Source organism: Pomacea canaliculata, linkage group LG14 (assembly GCF_003073045.1).
Source record: "Pomacea canaliculata isolate SZHN2017 linkage group LG14, ASM307304v1, whole genome shotgun sequence".
NCBI lineage: Eukaryota > Metazoa > Mollusca > Gastropoda > Architaenioglossa > Ampullariidae > Pomacea > Pomacea canaliculata.
In genome coordinates this window covers 10,907,298-10,925,466 of record NC_037603.1, presented here as the reverse complement: position 1 = coordinate 10,925,466, position 18,169 = coordinate 10,907,298, and the positions used below count along the sequence as shown (strand labels likewise).

Genomic DNA, 18,169 nt, shown 5'->3' with positions numbered 1-18,169 from the left:
GATTAGAATTTATATCACTAAAACAACAGAATAAGAATAGAATGAGTTATAGCAACAGATATATATATCTATTTCTATGTATAAAAGAAACAACACCGATCGATCATATCTATACTCGTGAAACAAAACTGATGGCCATATACATAATTCTGGAATACTTTGTCATTTAAAGTATTTCTATCTGTCAACAATAGACAAAAATTAAATTGATGTAGCAGAACAGCCACCTAATTAATAAACAAGTCCTTGGAACAAATGGACTCTTTTTCTAAAAATCAATTAAATTTAAGCTGGCGGCGTTAAGTTCTTGCAGCCTCCATATGCCCGTTAGTTTCAGAATCAGTCACTTCAGTAAATTTGTTAATTAAATGCTCTTCGACTTTCAACCCCAACACATTCAAACAACATCCACGCAAGTCTACATGTCGACGGCAACCTAGTTTTGAGCCATCGATGGCCTCGAGTACCTGCACTCGCCGTCTTGAGCTGACCTTGTTCTTCAAAACGTGAATGCGCGGCACGTGTTGGCTCGCACCATGTGGACTGCTTGCACGCGGAGGCGATTCTGGTAAATTAGCGGATAATAATTGTCTTCTTTCATTATTTTGTTATCAAAATGCATAAATTAAGCTTCATTTAATGCAATTGTATCAAATTTAATCATAATAAAGGTAATAAAAGAAACGTGAGAGGACAGCTAGCAGACGAAAATAGTCTCATCCGGGCATGTTTGACGTCAGGTCGTCTGCACAAGTGAAGCCAGCGGAAGGTCGTTATATATTATCGGTACAGGTGAGTGAATGACAACCATTCTTTCTTGTTCGCAATGGTCGAATGGATGTAGAGTTTGACAGTTTACAGCAACATGTTACATTCGAATTGTCTTAAAAGAACTGTTGTCTGCAGCAGCAGATCTAATAATTACAGTTTCTACTATCAGTTAGTGCTTATGCACTAATTCTCAATTTTGCTGTTTTGTCACCAGTTGATTGAGTGAGTACTAAGTTGTAATGTAAATGTAATTTTTGAGAAGAGTATGCAAACAAAATAGCTGAAGGAATAAGAACAGAACAGCCCTACAGCGGCTGTATTATCGATGTGTTTATATGTCACTGAGAGGGCTAAAGAGGTCACGAGTTCCGGTATGATGATGATGACCCACTACTTGCACAACAGTAACATTGGCATGAACATGCAGCAGGAAGGTGTAGAGGCAGATGCAAAGAGCACCCTTTCATTTGACGCATATTTGTTTGTAAAGAAGGAAAATTGCAGAACCTCATTAACGGCATAATCTTTCTTTTTCACAGGCCAGTCTGTTGTGCCTTTTTAAGTACGATTTCTTCGCCTGAGGCAGAGGAATGGGAGCAGGACTTGCCAGGCTGCAGAGAATGCTCGTTAATCAAATGCAATCATTCGTCGCAACGTCATCTCCAATTTTAACAGAGAGCACGTGGACTTTATTAGACTGAACATTTTCGAACATCATTTTTGTTTTTATTTAAACATCATCTTTGATAACAACAGTGAAAAACAACAGCATCAAACGTTAAATTAAAAAAACTTGGAGCAACTGATATACAGAAGACAAAAAGATGGAGTGGAATATCATGGAACCAGGCAGCTCCAGTGCCTTAGGCGTTGGTAGCTTGGTCGAAGATGTCTACCTACCAGCTGATGACTGTGAAGGTACTTCAGTGTTGTGATTGCATCTGTATTTCCTGGTTTTGCTCCCCTTCCCCTCTATCTTTTCCGTCAGTTATATATCTGTCCCTTCTCAGGGTTGCAATATTAATGTTTTCATTTCCAGAACTGAATTTTCTAAGATCATAGCTTTTTGTGTTGTAATTTTTGTACAGTTGTAACAGACTTTATAATTGCTGTTTGAAGATTATTAAGCATGCTCTTTATGAAAAATTGTTTTCTCGGGAAACATTAACAAGTGGTAATATAAGGTGACCAGATGTTTCGGGAACGAAAGCGGGACACGTGACCGATCATGGTGTTGTCACTGACAAAGAACACCGAAAGAGACGAATTTGAAATTATTAAATGAAAGCAGGACATTTTATGAGCAGACGGGACACGCGGTCAAAGGTTAGGTAATAACATTACTGTTGATATTGCAGATGTAATTAAGAGATCATGCAATATTCAGAATAGTGCAGTTTTACTTATTCAGTTTTATTAAGTTTTGATTTAAAAAAAATCATGTTCATCAGTCTAAACGTAACATATTTAATCATCTTCTTATTAAAGTCACAATTTACTCAAGCCATAAGCAGCGGAATTAAAGCATTGAATATTGATGCCTGCATTTTTTTTAACCACACCATCTGCCTGATATAAGACAAAAATTTATTTGTTTGAACTCCTTTTGCAAGCATGCATCTGCTTTGTCTGTTGGCGTCACGTTGACAAGTGCATAGTGTCTGTTGTAAAAGTTAGCAAATTGTTTTTTGTTTTAAGTGGTGATAAAATCATGATAGAGGACATTATAAACCATTGCCGTCAAAGCCCAGTGTATGTATTATAGGAGGGAAATCCATCTGCAGCCATTTGCTTGCGGAAGGTGTCAGTTCACGACATTACTAATTTGCATAGACCCGCCCCTTATGTTTTCAAAAGGTGCCCGCAGACACACTGTCCCACATATACATTCATGCTTAGATATATATATGTTTCTGGGGCTTCAGTGCCAGGGTTTCAATCTGTTTTATTGCGATTTAACCACAGCATATGCTTAAATTAACGAAGAAATATTCAAAGAAGATAAAGTGACCAGTTGTGTTAAAGCTGCCGTGTTCTCTTATTGTGATTGGGAAATTGTTCCTGTCCATTGGAAATATACCGAAGATCAAGTGTTATGGTGTAAGCTATAGTTTCATGTCTCAGTGTTGGTGAACAGACTGCCAAACAACAGCTTACATATAAGTGTAATGCAGAAACTAAGTGTGATGTGGGTGTTGAATTAATGCACTTTAATACATAACAAAGTTAGGAAAAGCTACCACAGTAGTCAACAGTTAATGGGCTGCTGGCAGGTCTGTACTATTACAGGTAAGGCTACAACTGTAATTGGTCATTACTTTCTTGCCCATGCCAGTATCTTGCATTCACATAATTTGACTAGTAGTGTTTGGAGTTAGTTGTTATAATTTGACAACTTTTTTTAGTTTTGTGTTGTTTTGTGTTTATTTCTTTCTTATTTCTATTTTGATTGGGCTTTGTGACTGGAACCTTCAACCATCTTTTGATTTATGAGTTTGTCAGATCATGCAGCAATGCTTATGATTCCCATGCTAGTTAGTTTTATTTCAGAAGCACTGTTATGTGATGGCCAGTGCACATGATTTTAGGATAGAAACTTTCTTCTACCCATCTAGCAATTTTTTTTCTTAAAATTAATATGCTGTGAACTTGATACCATACATCCAATATTTCACCTATAGCCATTCGACTATGGGACCCTTTACTTTACCTTAGTTTAACTCCAGTTTCATTATAAGAAGAGACTTTTTAAAGGTCATAATACTTCCTGAAGAATAAATTCATATCTTATTTTACGAGTGGGCATGCTGACCCTAACTAAAATATTTAAAGAAATAATGTTAGTAAGGAGAAATATTTTTTTTTTATCTTAGCTTGTTTAGGTTTTTTTTTAAAATGTTTGCTTCTCAGAGGGGAACCCAGATAAAACAATCCAATATAATGAATGCATGTTAAATGTCAGTAAATCAAAGTAATTATATTTTAAATGTCAGTGCATCCACTTGTGATTTAAAGTGATTAAAAAAAGACAGACTTCCAAATGGTAAAGAAAGGCAACTGACAAATTCAGTTACTGGTTAAAAGACACCACAACTTCAGAGGAAAAAACTTATAAAAAGGACATATTTTGGATCTTATAATGGTCTGAAATGCCTGCTGATAGGAAAAGCCCAAGTCAGACATGATGATTGCAAATTTTTTTAGGTGTTCATTTTTGATAAAATGAAAAGAGTGATAGGGATACCAGCCAGACACTTAAGCAGAACATTCCTTTGACTTATCAAACTTTACTACCCTCATCATTACTCTCATCAACAGATTGTAACGTCATACACACATCTATCCTTGGAAAGTTCCTGACCACCTGACATTGAAACCAATGACCACAGGATTAGCTTTTGAACTTAAACAGTATAAGCCCTCATGTAGAGAGTTAGAGGGGAGTGTTGGTTTATTTCCATATACTGACATTTTCTGTTTACTCAGTGACCATTAAGCATATCATGTAACTGTGCAGTGTTGGTGATTGTATAGTGGATGTCAGACATTTTTTTCTTTCATATTTATTTATTGTACTGAATATTATTGAAAAAGCTGTTCTTCTTTATCTAGATGTTTTGGATGAGGTAATCACAAATCTTGCTAAAGAGGACCCCAAGTTGAGAAATGGAAGGCGGAAACTAGCTTTTGACAAAATTGTTGAAAAGGTGAGAATGCATAATAATAATAATAAATAATTAATAAAAGCATTTATGTAGCCAATTTCTTTGGAAGCAGCAAGCTCATTCAGCTCTGACATGAAAACAGCTTAATTAGTAGCAAGGAACCAAACCATCATGCCAGGAAATGGGTAAATGATAGAGAATACAGATAAGTAGTTTTTGTAAAGAGCTGTTGCTTTAACTGCAGTGGTCTTTATACTTAGACACAATTCTTCAAATCTTTCTGTGCCTCCCATTGTGGTAATGGTTTCCACAGGTTAAGATCCCAGTGTACATGAAAGTAGCTATATGCTAGGATCTGAAAATCATGGCAACAATATGTACAGGGTAGTAACTAATAGTCATAAAAAATGTGATTCATGTGATAGTTGTAAAAAAAAATTCTGCCAGTAAAATTTATGCTTATCACTATTATGTTAGTAATGATAAAAGCAAAATTTAATCAGCTAGAACTTACCTTTACTAACACTAAGTTTACACACAATTTTTATCCCTTTTAAGAGAGTGAATTTGTATTGTTTTTAAAATCCTGTTAATACTGTAATTAATAAGCCATACAAATAGTAGGACATCAAGGTGTAATTAACGATACTTCAGTTTTATAATGTACCATAAAGTCTAGACCCTAAATCACCAGTTCCTAGTACTTCTTCCATTCCTATATAAAGATGCATAGAAAAAAAGTAATGATGATGCTATACTATAAACATTTGAAAATTTCATAAATTTACATTGTATCTCTACAGCATTACCATTAGGCAGTTAACAAATCTAATTTACAGAGTAGATTTATTTTGCCAACATCTATTGATTTTTGCAAAGAGTCCAAAATGTTCTTGAAAAAAAGCCTAAATTGAATTATATTGACAATAGTATAGGCATTGAACATGCAGAATTAAAGACAGGTATCCTCTTACACTTTTCTTTTTACTCGTCAGGTCCATGAAAGATGCTGTTTCAAATATATTAAATATCCAAGAATAGGAAATAAACAGCTGTCACCAAATTGGGAAGAAATCTTCCTAATAATGTGCCTATATATTGGTGACAAATAGGCTTGAAGCCTTAGGCGAAAATGTGATGGAAGCCTTTTGCTTTTTAAAATAAAATTACTCCCACCTGCTTTGGAAAGTTAAAAAACACATCAGCCAGGAAGTCTTTGGAAAAAAAAAACTTAAGAATTTAAAATAGACCCTATTGTGCTAGTCTTAATTCATTTGGCATCAACTGTTGGTGTGCAGACATTGTAAAAGCAACTCTAGTTGAGAGAACCTTATGTGATCGTTTAATTTTTGTTTTAATTTTCTTCAGTAGACAAAGAAATATTAATTTTTGTTTACTAGGATCTTGTGCCACTCATCAAATCCTGTGTGGATGAAGACATCTTTGCACGAGCAGTCAGGTATGTGCTCTTTTTGGGGGTGGGGAAAGAGGTTTAACAGATAATTTTTAAGAATGTTGATCTCCTTTTTTCTGTTTGAAATATTTGTAAATATAACAACAGAATAAATTATTTAATTCTGAAATGTACAGCTGTTTTTAAATTTATTTTTATTTTCTTATAAAGTTCATACAAATTATAAGTTGAAAATCATTATAATAATGGTTTTCTAGCAAAAAGATTTCACAAGCTTTTATGCATTTAGTCACCAACCTTGACTGTATAGAGGTGATTTTGGTATATTTCAGTTAGTTAGGTACACTTCAAGAATAGGCTAAAATCTGTGCAGTTCAGTATCTTCTTCACATATGCTTCATCTATTCACTTTTGACAATAGCACTTACACTAATAATAATTATGCTGGAGCACTTAATACTGATTAGTCCAATCTTCAATTATTAAAGGCAAAATTGTATTGCTCCTTATTTTATTTAAAATTATTCTCATCTAACTTTTGTGGAGGAAAAGTGTATAATTACTTGGGAATTGCTATTATTGTTGGCATTAAATGTCAACAGAACTCAAAGCTATTCAAAGTAAGATAAAAATAGTATATTAACATTGTATCTGATCAAGACTGTTCCCTTATGAAATCATCAATATAAACATTTCATTGAAATATTTGCAGCTTTTTAAAAAATATCAGTTAGCGCTTTGGTGCTTATATGTTCAGTTTGTTATCAGAATGGTACAAAAAGGTATATGTATAAACTGTGTGTGGTACAAAGTCAAAGAACTACATTGGTCTGTTGTTAAAAACGTGGTGAAACTCTGACTTCTACAATGTTCTGTGCTTTGCTAAGACTGTCCTGCTGATCTTTGTTTACAGGCTGTTGGCCAACTTGTCTCAGCCCCTGGATGTCTTTCTGCAGTTGAATATACCGCTCAGTCAGCAGTGTCAGAAGGAGATCATGGCCCTTGTAGACAATGCAAAAGCCTGTTGCTCAGACATCGACTTCTTTAAGAGTCTTCATTCCATGATGGTGCAAACTTTAAATAAGGTATAGTGACATAGGTCTTCAAATCTTTTCATGCTTTGTATGCCAGCAAAAATATATTAGGAGGGACTGAGTTGCTGATTGTGTAGTCACAAAAATGTGCTTGAGGAAAAAATGCTTCCCATCTTTGCTTGATTTTGGAGAAAGTACATGTGACACAATTGTAAAAATGTTACCACTGGTTTAAAAATGTACTAGGCAACTACATCTTTGTAGATATTTGTCAATGTCCAGTTTCAAATGCATCTGTCTGCAAAAACTATAGATTTGCTGGATAAGTATGTTCTTCTGTTAGTTTGGGTTAAAACTTTCAACTTTGAGGCTTTACACATTTATGTCTCTCAAACATCTGTACAGTCCAGTGATAGAAAAAAAGATTTGTTTGGTTGTATTGTATTGATGTTCTTGCAATATCACTTTAGAAAAAAAATGCATGCTTATGTGTAGTGTTTTTTATATTTTCCTTACATTTTTATTTATTGTCTTTAACTGAAAAAAAATGTATAAAGTAATCTATGTCACTTCTATTTACAACTCCCTCTAACATTTTGATCTTAAATCTTAGGAGTTTGCAGTTTATAAATAAGTAGATGTTGCATCTTTCAGAGCTGCAAGTTGCAGTTTGCTGATTGCCAGATGCTGAATCACTGCATTCTCCTGCTTAGAAACCTCTTGCACACCAGTGGGCCTGTCTGTGGTGACATGCCTGTATCCTATTCATCCATTACCCTTCAGTCTTTGCTCAGGTCAGTATTTATGATGTGTGTGTTGTATACATAGATGCAGCACAGATTCATATCTCGAATGGTCTGCATTATTTACCAAAGGATTAAACTGTCTTTGAAATCCAGATCATCAAGTGCAAATATGTAAAATATATATGTATAAGGGCAAGCAGAGCAATCATTTAAATAAAATGGTTTGTTTTCAGTATTTTTAAAATAAAAGGGCTTAAAGATAGAAATGTTTGATCAAGATAATTGCTTAATTCTGTTAACAGGCATTAGCGACTAGTTTTTATAGACCAGTTATGATTTTCCATTTCTTTTTGTATGCTTATTTTTTTCAACTATAGAATTAATTTTGTTTATAACTTAAAGATGCTAGTTTTAAATAAGCACTGTAGGACTTTAAGTCCCTATAATCACTCCACATTGTGTGCTGTGTACACCTAGTTCCAGCACTTGAAAAGTGAACATCACACTTGTATTAAGCATTTTTTTTTTTCTCTCTCTTTCTCTGGACAGCTCATTCTTTTTGTCAGAAATGGACAAACTGGTTCTTCGGCTGCTGAACCATCCACAGAAGGTAATTTTTTATAAATGGTTGTAGGATGTTGTATTTTGTATGTTAAAGGTGAAAATATGAACGTTTCTGAACTTCCTTCTTTTTTAGGTACTTGTAGAACCTCCTTCTAGGAACAAAACTGTTAAGACATTTTAAAACTTTATGCATGCTTACTATTAACATGTATAGTTTGTGAAGAGACTTTATCTCACAAAACACCCATATACACTAATCTTTCTGGTGAAAGTTGAAAGTTATTAAATTGAAAGGTCTTAGAGGCAATAGAGTTGCAAATCCTTTAAAGAATAAAATGCATTTCACATACTTGCTTTTCATTGAGCATGCATTGCTTTTTTTTTTCGTCAGGAAGAGTGGGTGGTCTCTGTCGTTCAGCTGTTATCTTTGGTCTTTAAAGATTACGTAAGTATCATATTTTTTATTAATTACTTTAAAAAATTTGATCTCTACAAAATGGAAGAGCAAAGAGCAGAACTTAAAGATAAAAAGCAAAATAATTCTTGGCATGACTAATGTTATTTCATTTAGATATTGAATGCTTTCTAAGGAAAAGTTTAGTTGAAAAATCTCATGCAAATAAGATTATAATATACTGTTCTTGGTAGCATATCCATCAGATGTTTTGCACAGTGAGACATCCAACCTAAAATCTTTTATGCTTTTGGATCCCTGACACCAGATTGTTTGCATTTTCAGTCTGCCCAATTTGTATGTTTGGGAACTCTCTTACAATTTTTCATATTGGAAACCCTAAAGGAGTAGTGAAGTTAGAAGATAGCATATATAGAAATAATAGTCTTGTTTATATTTAACTTTATCGGTGGGTACTGCATTTAAAAATTGCCTTCAGTACTGTAGGGTGACCTTGGTGTGTGTTTCTTGTCCTTTGTAGGCTGGTGTTCTATTGGATGGTGAGAGTGATGATGAGGAGCTAGAAGAGGAAGAGGAGGACAGATCAGATGGTGACGGAGCATCAGAAATTTTTGAGTTCTTGCCATCCCAGACATCACATGGTCTGTCAAAACATTTTGATGAGCAGCTTCATTTGAACAATACTGTAACAGATGACATGCAGACCGGTTCCTGTGTTGATGCTGATAATAACAGTGAGAAACATTTTGAGTGTACAGCTAATGCGACAGAAGATAAAAATGGGCAGCACTTTACCACTTCACGAGAAGCCAAAGACAAAATAATGCTAGTAGATGAGGAGGAAGACAGCAGATTCTTTGTGAAACCAGACCCCATAACTTTGGCAGAAGGGTGCACAAGGATCAGTCACATTCAAAATGAGGAGGACATGAGTTTATCCGATGAAAGCATGAGAAAAGACAAATCTGACTCTGGTTTCAAATCAGGGGAAAGCACTTCTCATGGTGGCTCACAGGAAAACCTGGAAGAGAGAGAGTGTTATCCTGATAATGATAGTGCAGATGGTGCAGAAATGTTTCAGAAAGGAGACAGGAAACATGAAGATGAAAAAGACATCTCACAAATATCTGCTATGGTGTGGGAAAACTTCCAGAAAAATCTTGCCACAGAAAAGGAGATTGCCTCAGAACTGTCCTCGGGGTCATGTCTTATGGATGTGGACATTATCATGTAAGCATACCAGGCAGTATTAGAGGTAGTGCAAGATTTCTTTCAATTTATTTATTTTAACTTTCCTACATGTACAACAGATCAAAATAATAACAATTATTGGTTTAAGCTGCACTTTGAATCTCAGATTCAAATATTTTCAGATTTGAATGCAAATTTATTTTAATATTTGTTCAATTTCACTCTTTTCCCTCTTCAAATTTTGGGGGAAGTGACCTTTGTTTTTACATCTATGTGCTCTCCACAATCTAATAGCATGTCTGCATTCATTTCAGTGGAGGGTGTGTCTGTGTGCACAGGTTTGTGCGTGTTTCATAAAAAGCAAGGAATGTATACAAGTTCTTTCAAAAACTTTTTTTAAAAATGGTTTATATCAGTTAATATTATTTTGATTATGTTTCTCTGGTTTATCATTTGCAAACTGTGTGATGGAGCAAGGTAATAATATGTTTCAGATCATATCTTCGACAGTTTGCTACAGAAATTGTGACTTCAGGACTGAGCAGTCTTGTCAGAGGACTGATGGTCAGTTTCCTAAAAAGAATAATTTATTCCTTTATGTACATAGATATAAAAACAATTACATTTTTTAAGTGCATTCATGCAGGACGTTTACTTGGTAGTAAAAGGAAAAAAAAATGTCATCACATTTTAAACTAAAATGCTGTGATTGTCCTGTCACTTTTTGTAGAAAGCACTAATGAGCAGCTATGAAGACATACTGGATGATTCATTCTTTATGTGGACTGTGGGCTTTTTTATCAGCTATGCTCGCCACAGCAACATGGAACTGGATAAATTTAAGTGAGTGTTCAAAGTGTAAGAGAGAAAGAGAAGGAGAGAGAAAAAATAATTAAAGCCAACAAATTTGTCCAAAATAAGAACCAAAAGAAAATGAAACAAAAAGCAATAAGATAAAAATTACTTGCTGAATGTTGAAGGAAAGTATGAAATAATTGCTCTATTCCAGTGGTTCTCAAAGTATTTCGGACCGCGGACCACTTTACTTAAGTAAAAAATATGGCGGACCACCAAGTCCTAAAAATCACTCTGTACTATGAATTTCAAATTTAAATTGCCGCATTTGTTTCATTACAATTCAAAACTAAATGTCCTTTTGTGACAGTAGTATAGAAATAAGTTGACATAAAACTACGTACTTAACTGAAGTTTTCTACAAGCCTATCTGGCGATTTAAACATCACTTTGCTGACATATGATGACTGTCAGCCGCGGACCACACTTTGAGAACCAATGCTCTATTCTGCACAATTCACAAGAGTATCAGTGACAGATTTTTCTGCCAAGATTGCAAGAGCACCCGACCTTAATGGATTGCCATTTAGAGATTTTTCAGTAATCTCACTGTTTCTTTTTTTTTTTTTTCCTTTTTATCTTTGGCTCTTATAAAATTTAGTTATTTCATTTTTTTGTTTTTGATTTTCTTGGTGCAGGGATGTCCTCAACCTAGATGTATTTGGATTCCTGATTTACCAGGGGTTCCGCAACTGTGAAAACCTTGTCATCCAACACCAGAGACAGGAAAAATGTTCTTTGATAAAATACAGGTAAACATTTTAGTTAAGTATTGTTTGAAAACACGTGTCAATCTTATGAGCTTCTTTAATTGAATATAAATTATTTGAAAACTAGGGGTTTTTTTGGGGGGTTGTGGAATAGATAAAACATAATATTATGAAGTTTTGTATATGAAGAAGACATGAGAATTGCATTGATTAGGAGATGCAGAGATAGATTGTTAGAAGCCCATTATTTAGCACTGGACTGAAGTCAGCCTATTGTAGATTTCATGTACGACCAGAAGTTGTTTCAAAAGTTCTTATTAATGTCTTACAGGAAAGCGTTTGAGAAGAATGGATCTTTGTTTATTTAAAATGCTTATGCTAATTAGTGACATTACTACGTAATAGAAATAGCTGCTGAGTTTGTTCTTGGAAAGTTTGTTTATTCATTCATTTATATCTTCTGCTTGTTCTTCCATTGTTAATGCTGAAGGGTATATTTTATGTGTACATCAAACAAAACAAAAAAATCTGCTTTAATCATATTTTGTCAGAAACTATAAGTTGCTTATGATGTGTCCATAGGTTGCATCTGGTTGTGTGCACACTGAACCAGATGTTCCAAGTGATTCTTGCCAACTCTAAGCGAGATCTGAAGGAAGGATCTTATCTGCAAACACTACAGAGTAAATTTTATTTTTTCATTCTTGAGAACTACTAGTTTACTAAAAAATGCATAACAGTCATGTTCAGCAAAGTGATGTTTAAAGTGATGCATTCCTCGCATTAACATTTTAATTACAAATAACGAGTATACGTAGTTTTATGTCAACTACTGTCACAAAGGACATTTAATTTTGAATTGTAATGAAACAAATGCGGCAATTTAAATTTGAAATTCATAGTTGATTTTTAGACCTTGGTGGTCCGCCATAATTTTTTACTTAGGCTTTGGTGGTCCGCCATAGCTTTTACTTAAGTAAAGTGGTCCGCGGTCCGAAAAACTTTGAGAACCACTGCTGTAGAGAATAAGATCTGTCTTAGTCACCAAGAGGATTAGCTTATAGCAGCATTATCTTGGGGTTTTTTTTTTCATTCATACAACCACTTTATAATTAATGAGAAATTAGATACAACTTGTTTAGGTTCTCAGAAAGAATTGTTTTTAACATTTAAGGACAGTCTTGTTATCATTAAACTGGTGTTCTAACATGCCATTTAATATGACAAGTGACTACCACAGACTAGTAAAATGTATCAGCACACCATGCCAAGTTAATTTGACTCAAACATGCCAGTTTTGCTTATGTTCGGAAGCATGTATAAAAATACCCATTTATGGTCATGCTTTTTAGATAGGTTCCTAGAGGAAAGACACTTTTCTCAGCTATATATAGGTAGCTTTCTGGACTCCATACAAATTCTGTCCTTTTTACAACATTCAAGTGCTTTTGAAGATTTGTTTCTGTTTTGAGCCTTGCTAAAAATCTTTTTCTGCAAGTCATTTCCATGTTGGTCTGTGCTGCACTTCTGCAGTAAATTTGTCTCTTTCTTTCTAGTCACTTTTCATCATTGGAAACACTGGATTACCAAAAAAGAACAAAAAAACAATTGAACAAAGAAAGTTGTTAGATTTGTGCTTGGTTACATAGCTGTGAAGTTGAGTGAAAAGATTTGCTGCATGTTATGTAGACAAGTGTAAGTCTAGGTCAGCTGTCTTCAAAACCTTTCATGGTGCTTATCAGAGCATTCAAAAATAACACATTTATGCTTTCTAAAATTGGCACAGTCATATTTAATAGAGTTGATATATGCATGTGTGTTTAGGATGCCTGGCGCAGATGGGTGACCTCCAACAATTGTTCATCTTGCTGATCCGCACACATCAGCAACCACTACAAGATCTAGTGTATCTGCGTGATCTTGTGCACACCAACCATATCTTCCTACTGTTGCTAGAGGACTGGGTCTGTCGCGGCTTCCTGCCACACAAGTTCTCCATGCTGTCCCACATACGACAGTACGTGTTCATTGTGCTACCAGTGGCTTCCTTTGTACTGTGTTTGTGCATTTGCAGATACAGCTTGTCACGCTGAAATTTGGGACAGTTAATAAGGTGTGTTTTATATAGTGCCCTTGTTGTCTTTTGCAGATCTTCAGTCATTGCATTTAGTGCTTCTTGTTATTAGTAGTGTTGTTATGAGACACTTTATTTGTAGGTGATATAGATATCTCAATATGCAGGTCATGGTGGCTTTGATAGCCAGAGCTACATATCTAAGCATGTTCAGCGTTTTAAATCTAATGCCTGGTCTATAGGCTGTCTTGCAAGTGGTGTGCTCATTATGATTCTGAAGTATTCGTAATATTATAGCAAAAGTTAAAAACCAGATTTTTCAGTGTCAGGCCAGTCCTTGGACTTTATATGAACTGACTCTAATCTATAGCCCAAGAGTGTTTGTAAACATGAAAATATATTTTGAAAGATAATTATTAATATTCTTTCAGAACATGATTTATATTAAAAGTGATTTTCTCTCATTATCTTTTATCTACAAATCATGATGAAATAAGATCTGATATTTCAGATTATGCCATTGCTAATCACTACAAATAAATTGACCTTTTCTTGGATTAGATTTTGTCACAAAGTTCTGAACTTTGAAATATTTAACTGCACATAGTACTTAATTATGAGAAACATTTCATTTATTGACTATAAGCCCTGGGGCATTTGTAGCCATAACATCATATAATAATCAGACAATAACAAGTTTTATCACACAATAATCTCACAATGGATGTTGACAATATGGCAAAACATAGATGAATACACAGTACTAAAACTATTTATATATATAACTATATAAATACATAGACAAGCTTCATGGAGAGGTCTTGTTGTAGAGTTGTAAGTCTTTAATAGATGTATATACCTTACTACAGTTCCATGAAAAAGTTAGTGTTTCATCTAAAATATTTTATGATGCAAGTGAAAAAGACTGATCTATTTGGTCACAGGTATGCCACAGTAACTGTCATGCGCAAATATGGAAGTTTGCTGGAACAGTACAGTAACAACAAGGAGAGTCTGAATGTCGCTGTGCTGACAATGATGTACCATGTGGCTGGTGACTGTAGCCGCTGTGATGTACTGCTGCAGCTGCCCATCTTAAAAGCTTTTTGTGAAATCTGGGGAGATGTCACATTCAGTAAATATGTAAGTGATCCTGCTGTGAAATCTGGGCAGATAAATACTTAATCTTTAGATTTGAAGTCAACCATGCCAGGTTTTGATCTTGCTCAACTCTATTTTACTATAGCTTTCTGTTGCTAATCTGGAAAAATTTGGGGAAATCCCTGTTAAAAGCCTAGTCGTGTCAGCATTTCTGTATACCCTCTACCACTTGCACATCAGTTTGATGCTCCATCACACTTTATTGAGCTGTAACAGCCATGATACGTAAAGCTGTAGCCAGCAGTTTCAGCATAGTGTTGCTTGAAATTGGTGACATTTTGCCAGTCCTGATGTCTGTGTGATAATTCCGCAGGTGGAGTTCAATGACCTGATTGAGTATGTCCTGGAGACATTCATGTCCATGGCCTTTGAAGACCCAATGAAGTGTGCACAAAATCTGTTTGGCTTAACTGCTAAAGATGTGGAAGCTATCCAGGCCTCAGAGGATTCAGAGTAAGCATGGACTTTTCTTTCACATGATTGGGTTACCAGAAAAGTCAAAATACAGCTTTTTAAGCAAACCTTTGAGTTACAGTTTAAAAGCAGCAGCACTATATATATATGATGGGTCACCATTTTGTTGCTGCATTTGATTAATTTTGCTTATTGATGTTTTCCCAGGAAAGACAAAGTGACAAGCAGCTCAACAAAAGCAGCTCCCACCAGCAGCACTGGGCGAAGCTTTGGCAGTGATGGGGTTAAACCCACCGGTCCCCTGACCAGGGAGGAACAAGATCTCCTCTTTACTTGGATGACTGATGCCCATGGCTCCGCCAGCATAGTTGATGATCTTCTCAAGCACTTAAAGAACCATGGCTCCTCGGCCACAAGACAGCAGGTGTCCACCTTTTTTTGACACTTCACAGATATTTCAGATGTTGGCAAATCATCAGTTTTGTGCTTTACTCTGTAAATGACACATGGTTTATCTCACATAAGAAAGGTAAAAGTTTATAATCATTTAATTACAGTTATCTTAGAGATTGCATTATCCTTCATTCTAAAGTGTTGGGTTAAAAAAGAAACCAACTAGGGAAGTAGGGATTGTATTTTATGGAGATTTTAAATCTGGATGAAAGAAAAGGGATTTAGTATTCTTGCACATTTGTGTTTATAAAAATGTTTGACCTTTTACTTCATTTTCTTTAAGGTGATACTTCATCTACTAACCAATGGCTGGCTGGAAGAGAAACAGGTCGAAAATCTGTCAGAGGAGATTAAAGAGGTAACAATGAATGACCTAATGATTTGTTTCTTCACATAGGTTAGAAATGCTTTGCACTTGTCACAGTAGTTGTGTAGTTCATTCATCCTCTGTAGTTGACAGAACTATTCCATGGGTTTTAAAGAAATATCTGTATTTTGATCTCTTTTTAGAAGAAATTTATCAAGAGGATATTATCCTCCTCAACACAGATGCCTCATTGTGAATTTTTGTCGTGCTAGCTGAAGACCAAAGACATGGTACACTCAAGCAGGAAAGAAGAGCTGCTGGCTGGGCTTCCATCGTTTGAATCCGATCAGCTTCTGCCTTTCTTGATAGAAAAGATCAAGGGCTCAGGGTTTCAGCCACAGTTGTGCTGGCTTCAAGAACAGCTGCTGGAGGCTGCGTACATACGACTCGGTGAGTAACAGATCCAAAACCATGCAGGTGTTATACACTACATAGGCCAATGGTCAGTAGCATCTATAGGTTCTATACATATTTATGTATATTTTTGTCAGTTACTTTTTAGTCATGTGTCTGTCAGATATTGTTTAAACAATTAGAAAGTATAATTCTGCTGTCAGTTCATTGGGAAGTTTGTCAGTGCTTTTTTTGTATTATGCAGGTGTTCGTGATGCCAAGTACCGTGTTTATGTTGAAGAACCAATTGCCAGATTCTTCACATGTAAGTATAGCTATATATTACCCTGCAATGCATTTGCTTCATCATCTTTCAGGGTTTGTGTACTGTCAGTGATCGAGGTCTCAGAATATAGTAACAATAATATTTTGTAGTCAAGGGTACAGTTCTTATTAGCTCAGTGATTCTCAAGTATTTCATAAAGAAGTTTTGTAGGGAGCTGATTGCAACATTCCTGTTCGTTGTTCAGTGCAGGACAAGTCCATCCCTTTGGTAACTGTGAGCGAAGAGCAGGAGATGGCTATGCGTGATCCTTACTTTAGCATTTTGCTACAAAGCCTGGGTTTGTTCCTTGCTGATGACACAAACTCACTCTTCTGCCGCATTCCTCACTTCCTGACACCTTCTGAACTCATACACAAAGCCCAGCAGATTGGAGAAATTGGCACTGGTAAGCTCTCGTCACATTTTTATGTAGCTTAGCGTGTTGATAATTCTGTCCCCCCCTCCCACCTTTCGCATCTGATGATCTTGTCACTTCTGAATGTTGTAGTGAATGAAATATTTCGGGTACATAGCAGCAACAAATCTCAATTATATTGCAAGAGTGCTGCAGCATGGTCTTTGCTAAAAAGATTTTGTTTTGCAGATTCTGTTAAATTTGATCTCGCCGAAGTCCAAGATGATCCTAGCTACACCGAGTTCACTCCATTTGAACATCCTTTACCAGGCAAAGTTGAGGGAACGGCTCATCTGATCAAGTGAGTTTACTGCATTGGAGAAAGAGGGAAAAGGAATACGAGGTTTAGAGAAGTTTGTTGGACCTCAATTTTCTGTATATAAAGAGTACACTTTTCTTGATACAGACTGGGGTACAAGGTGTATGATGCAAAAGTAAACAACAGCTAAGTGTTAGCATTGCATAATCAACTAAAGTGCTTTATTAGCACCTGGGACTGCATCTTGGTTTTAGCATCTGCTGCAGGAAAAAAGAATTGTGGAGTAAAAAAAAAAGCATTAGTCCCTGCATGCTTTGCTAATAACCATTGCAGATTTTTAATTCAATATTGTCTTTAGCCATTGCTTCCAGTGAGATTTAACCACTACACGTTTTACATGTGTAAGGTTCAGTGATAGAGCAAACTGCTGATGAAGTCCAAGGGAAACTGCATCGTTCACACTTTTCATCTTACCATTAAGATAAATGTACACCCCTACGCCAAATAATGTAAGAACTTTTTAAGTTTCTTAGTTTTTAATCAGGAAAATGCCATGATAAATGAACATCTTTCTTGTATTGCAGGTTACCTGCAAAAGATCAATCTCATCAGTGGCTCAGTTTTGTCTGCTACCTCAACAACACAAAGATTTTAACAGTGTGAAATACTGTGTGCCACAAGTGTGAGAAATGTATGCATTTGTATGATAAAAGATGTGCATGATGTGACTGGAAAGAAATAAAGAAATAAAATATTTTGTGTCTCTGTTTTCTTGAATCAACACAGGGTGGGAAGCAGGTCGCCAAGATATAACTATTCACACTATATACTAACAAAAACGTGTAAAAACTATGAAAAGTCAACTCATTTCCCCTTGTGCGGGAATACAAGTTCCAATATTTTGCAAAACTTGTTTCAAACTTGAGGATGATCAACGAGTCGTGGTACTTCTAGGATCCAGGACACAGATTTACAGTGTTTGTAACTGACAGTAACATGAAAT

General features: G+C 35.4%; 1 protein-coding gene across 3 annotated transcripts; it reads left to right on the top strand.

Annotated features, from left to right (window-relative positions):
• Positions 1-507: 507 nt before the first annotated feature.
• On the top strand, positions 508-17,923 carry LOC112555095 (protein timeless-like). Of its 3 annotated transcripts, XM_025223296.1 has the most exons (24): positions 508-568; positions 672-792; positions 1,311-1,689; positions 4,384-4,478; positions 5,837-5,895; positions 6,764-6,935; positions 7,539-7,678; positions 8,180-8,240; positions 8,586-8,639; positions 9,130-9,839; positions 10,295-10,364; positions 10,531-10,643; positions 11,294-11,407; positions 11,948-12,048; positions 13,190-13,382; positions 14,384-14,582; positions 14,914-15,053; positions 15,222-15,438; positions 15,751-15,825; positions 16,047-16,224; positions 16,433-16,492; positions 16,698-16,898; positions 17,097-17,208; positions 17,751-17,923. In XM_025223296.1, exons 3-24 carry the CDS (start codon positions 1,596-1,598, stop codon positions 17,827-17,829), a joined length of 3,237 nt encoding a protein of 1,078 aa, XP_025079081.1. In that variant the 5' UTR covers positions 508-568; positions 672-792; positions 1,311-1,595; the 3' UTR covers positions 17,830-17,923. The 3 variants fall into 3 exon arrangements, with proteins under 3 accessions (XP_025079081.1, XP_025079082.1, XP_025079083.1); XM_025223297.1 differs by lacking the exon at positions 508-568 and having other exon boundaries at positions 661-792; XM_025223298.1 differs by lacking the exons at positions 508-568; positions 672-792 and having other exon boundaries at positions 1,157-1,689.
• The last annotated feature ends 246 nt before the right edge of the window (positions 17,924-18,169 follow it).

Bases quoted from the DNA above. Each gene is read 5' to 3' on its own strand.
- LOC112555095 (XM_025223296.1), top strand. From the start codon at position 1,596: ATGGAGTGGAATATCATGGAACCAGGCAGCTCCAGTGCCTTAGGCGTT. The intron at 10,644-11,293 runs GTGAGTGTTCAA...TTCTTGGTGCAG, and splicing joins ATGGAACTGGATAAATTTAA to GGATGTCCTCAACCTAGATG. The intron at 15,439-15,750 runs GTGTCCACCTTT...ATTTTCTTTAAG, and splicing joins CCTCGGCCACAAGACAGCAG to GTGATACTTCATCTACTAAC.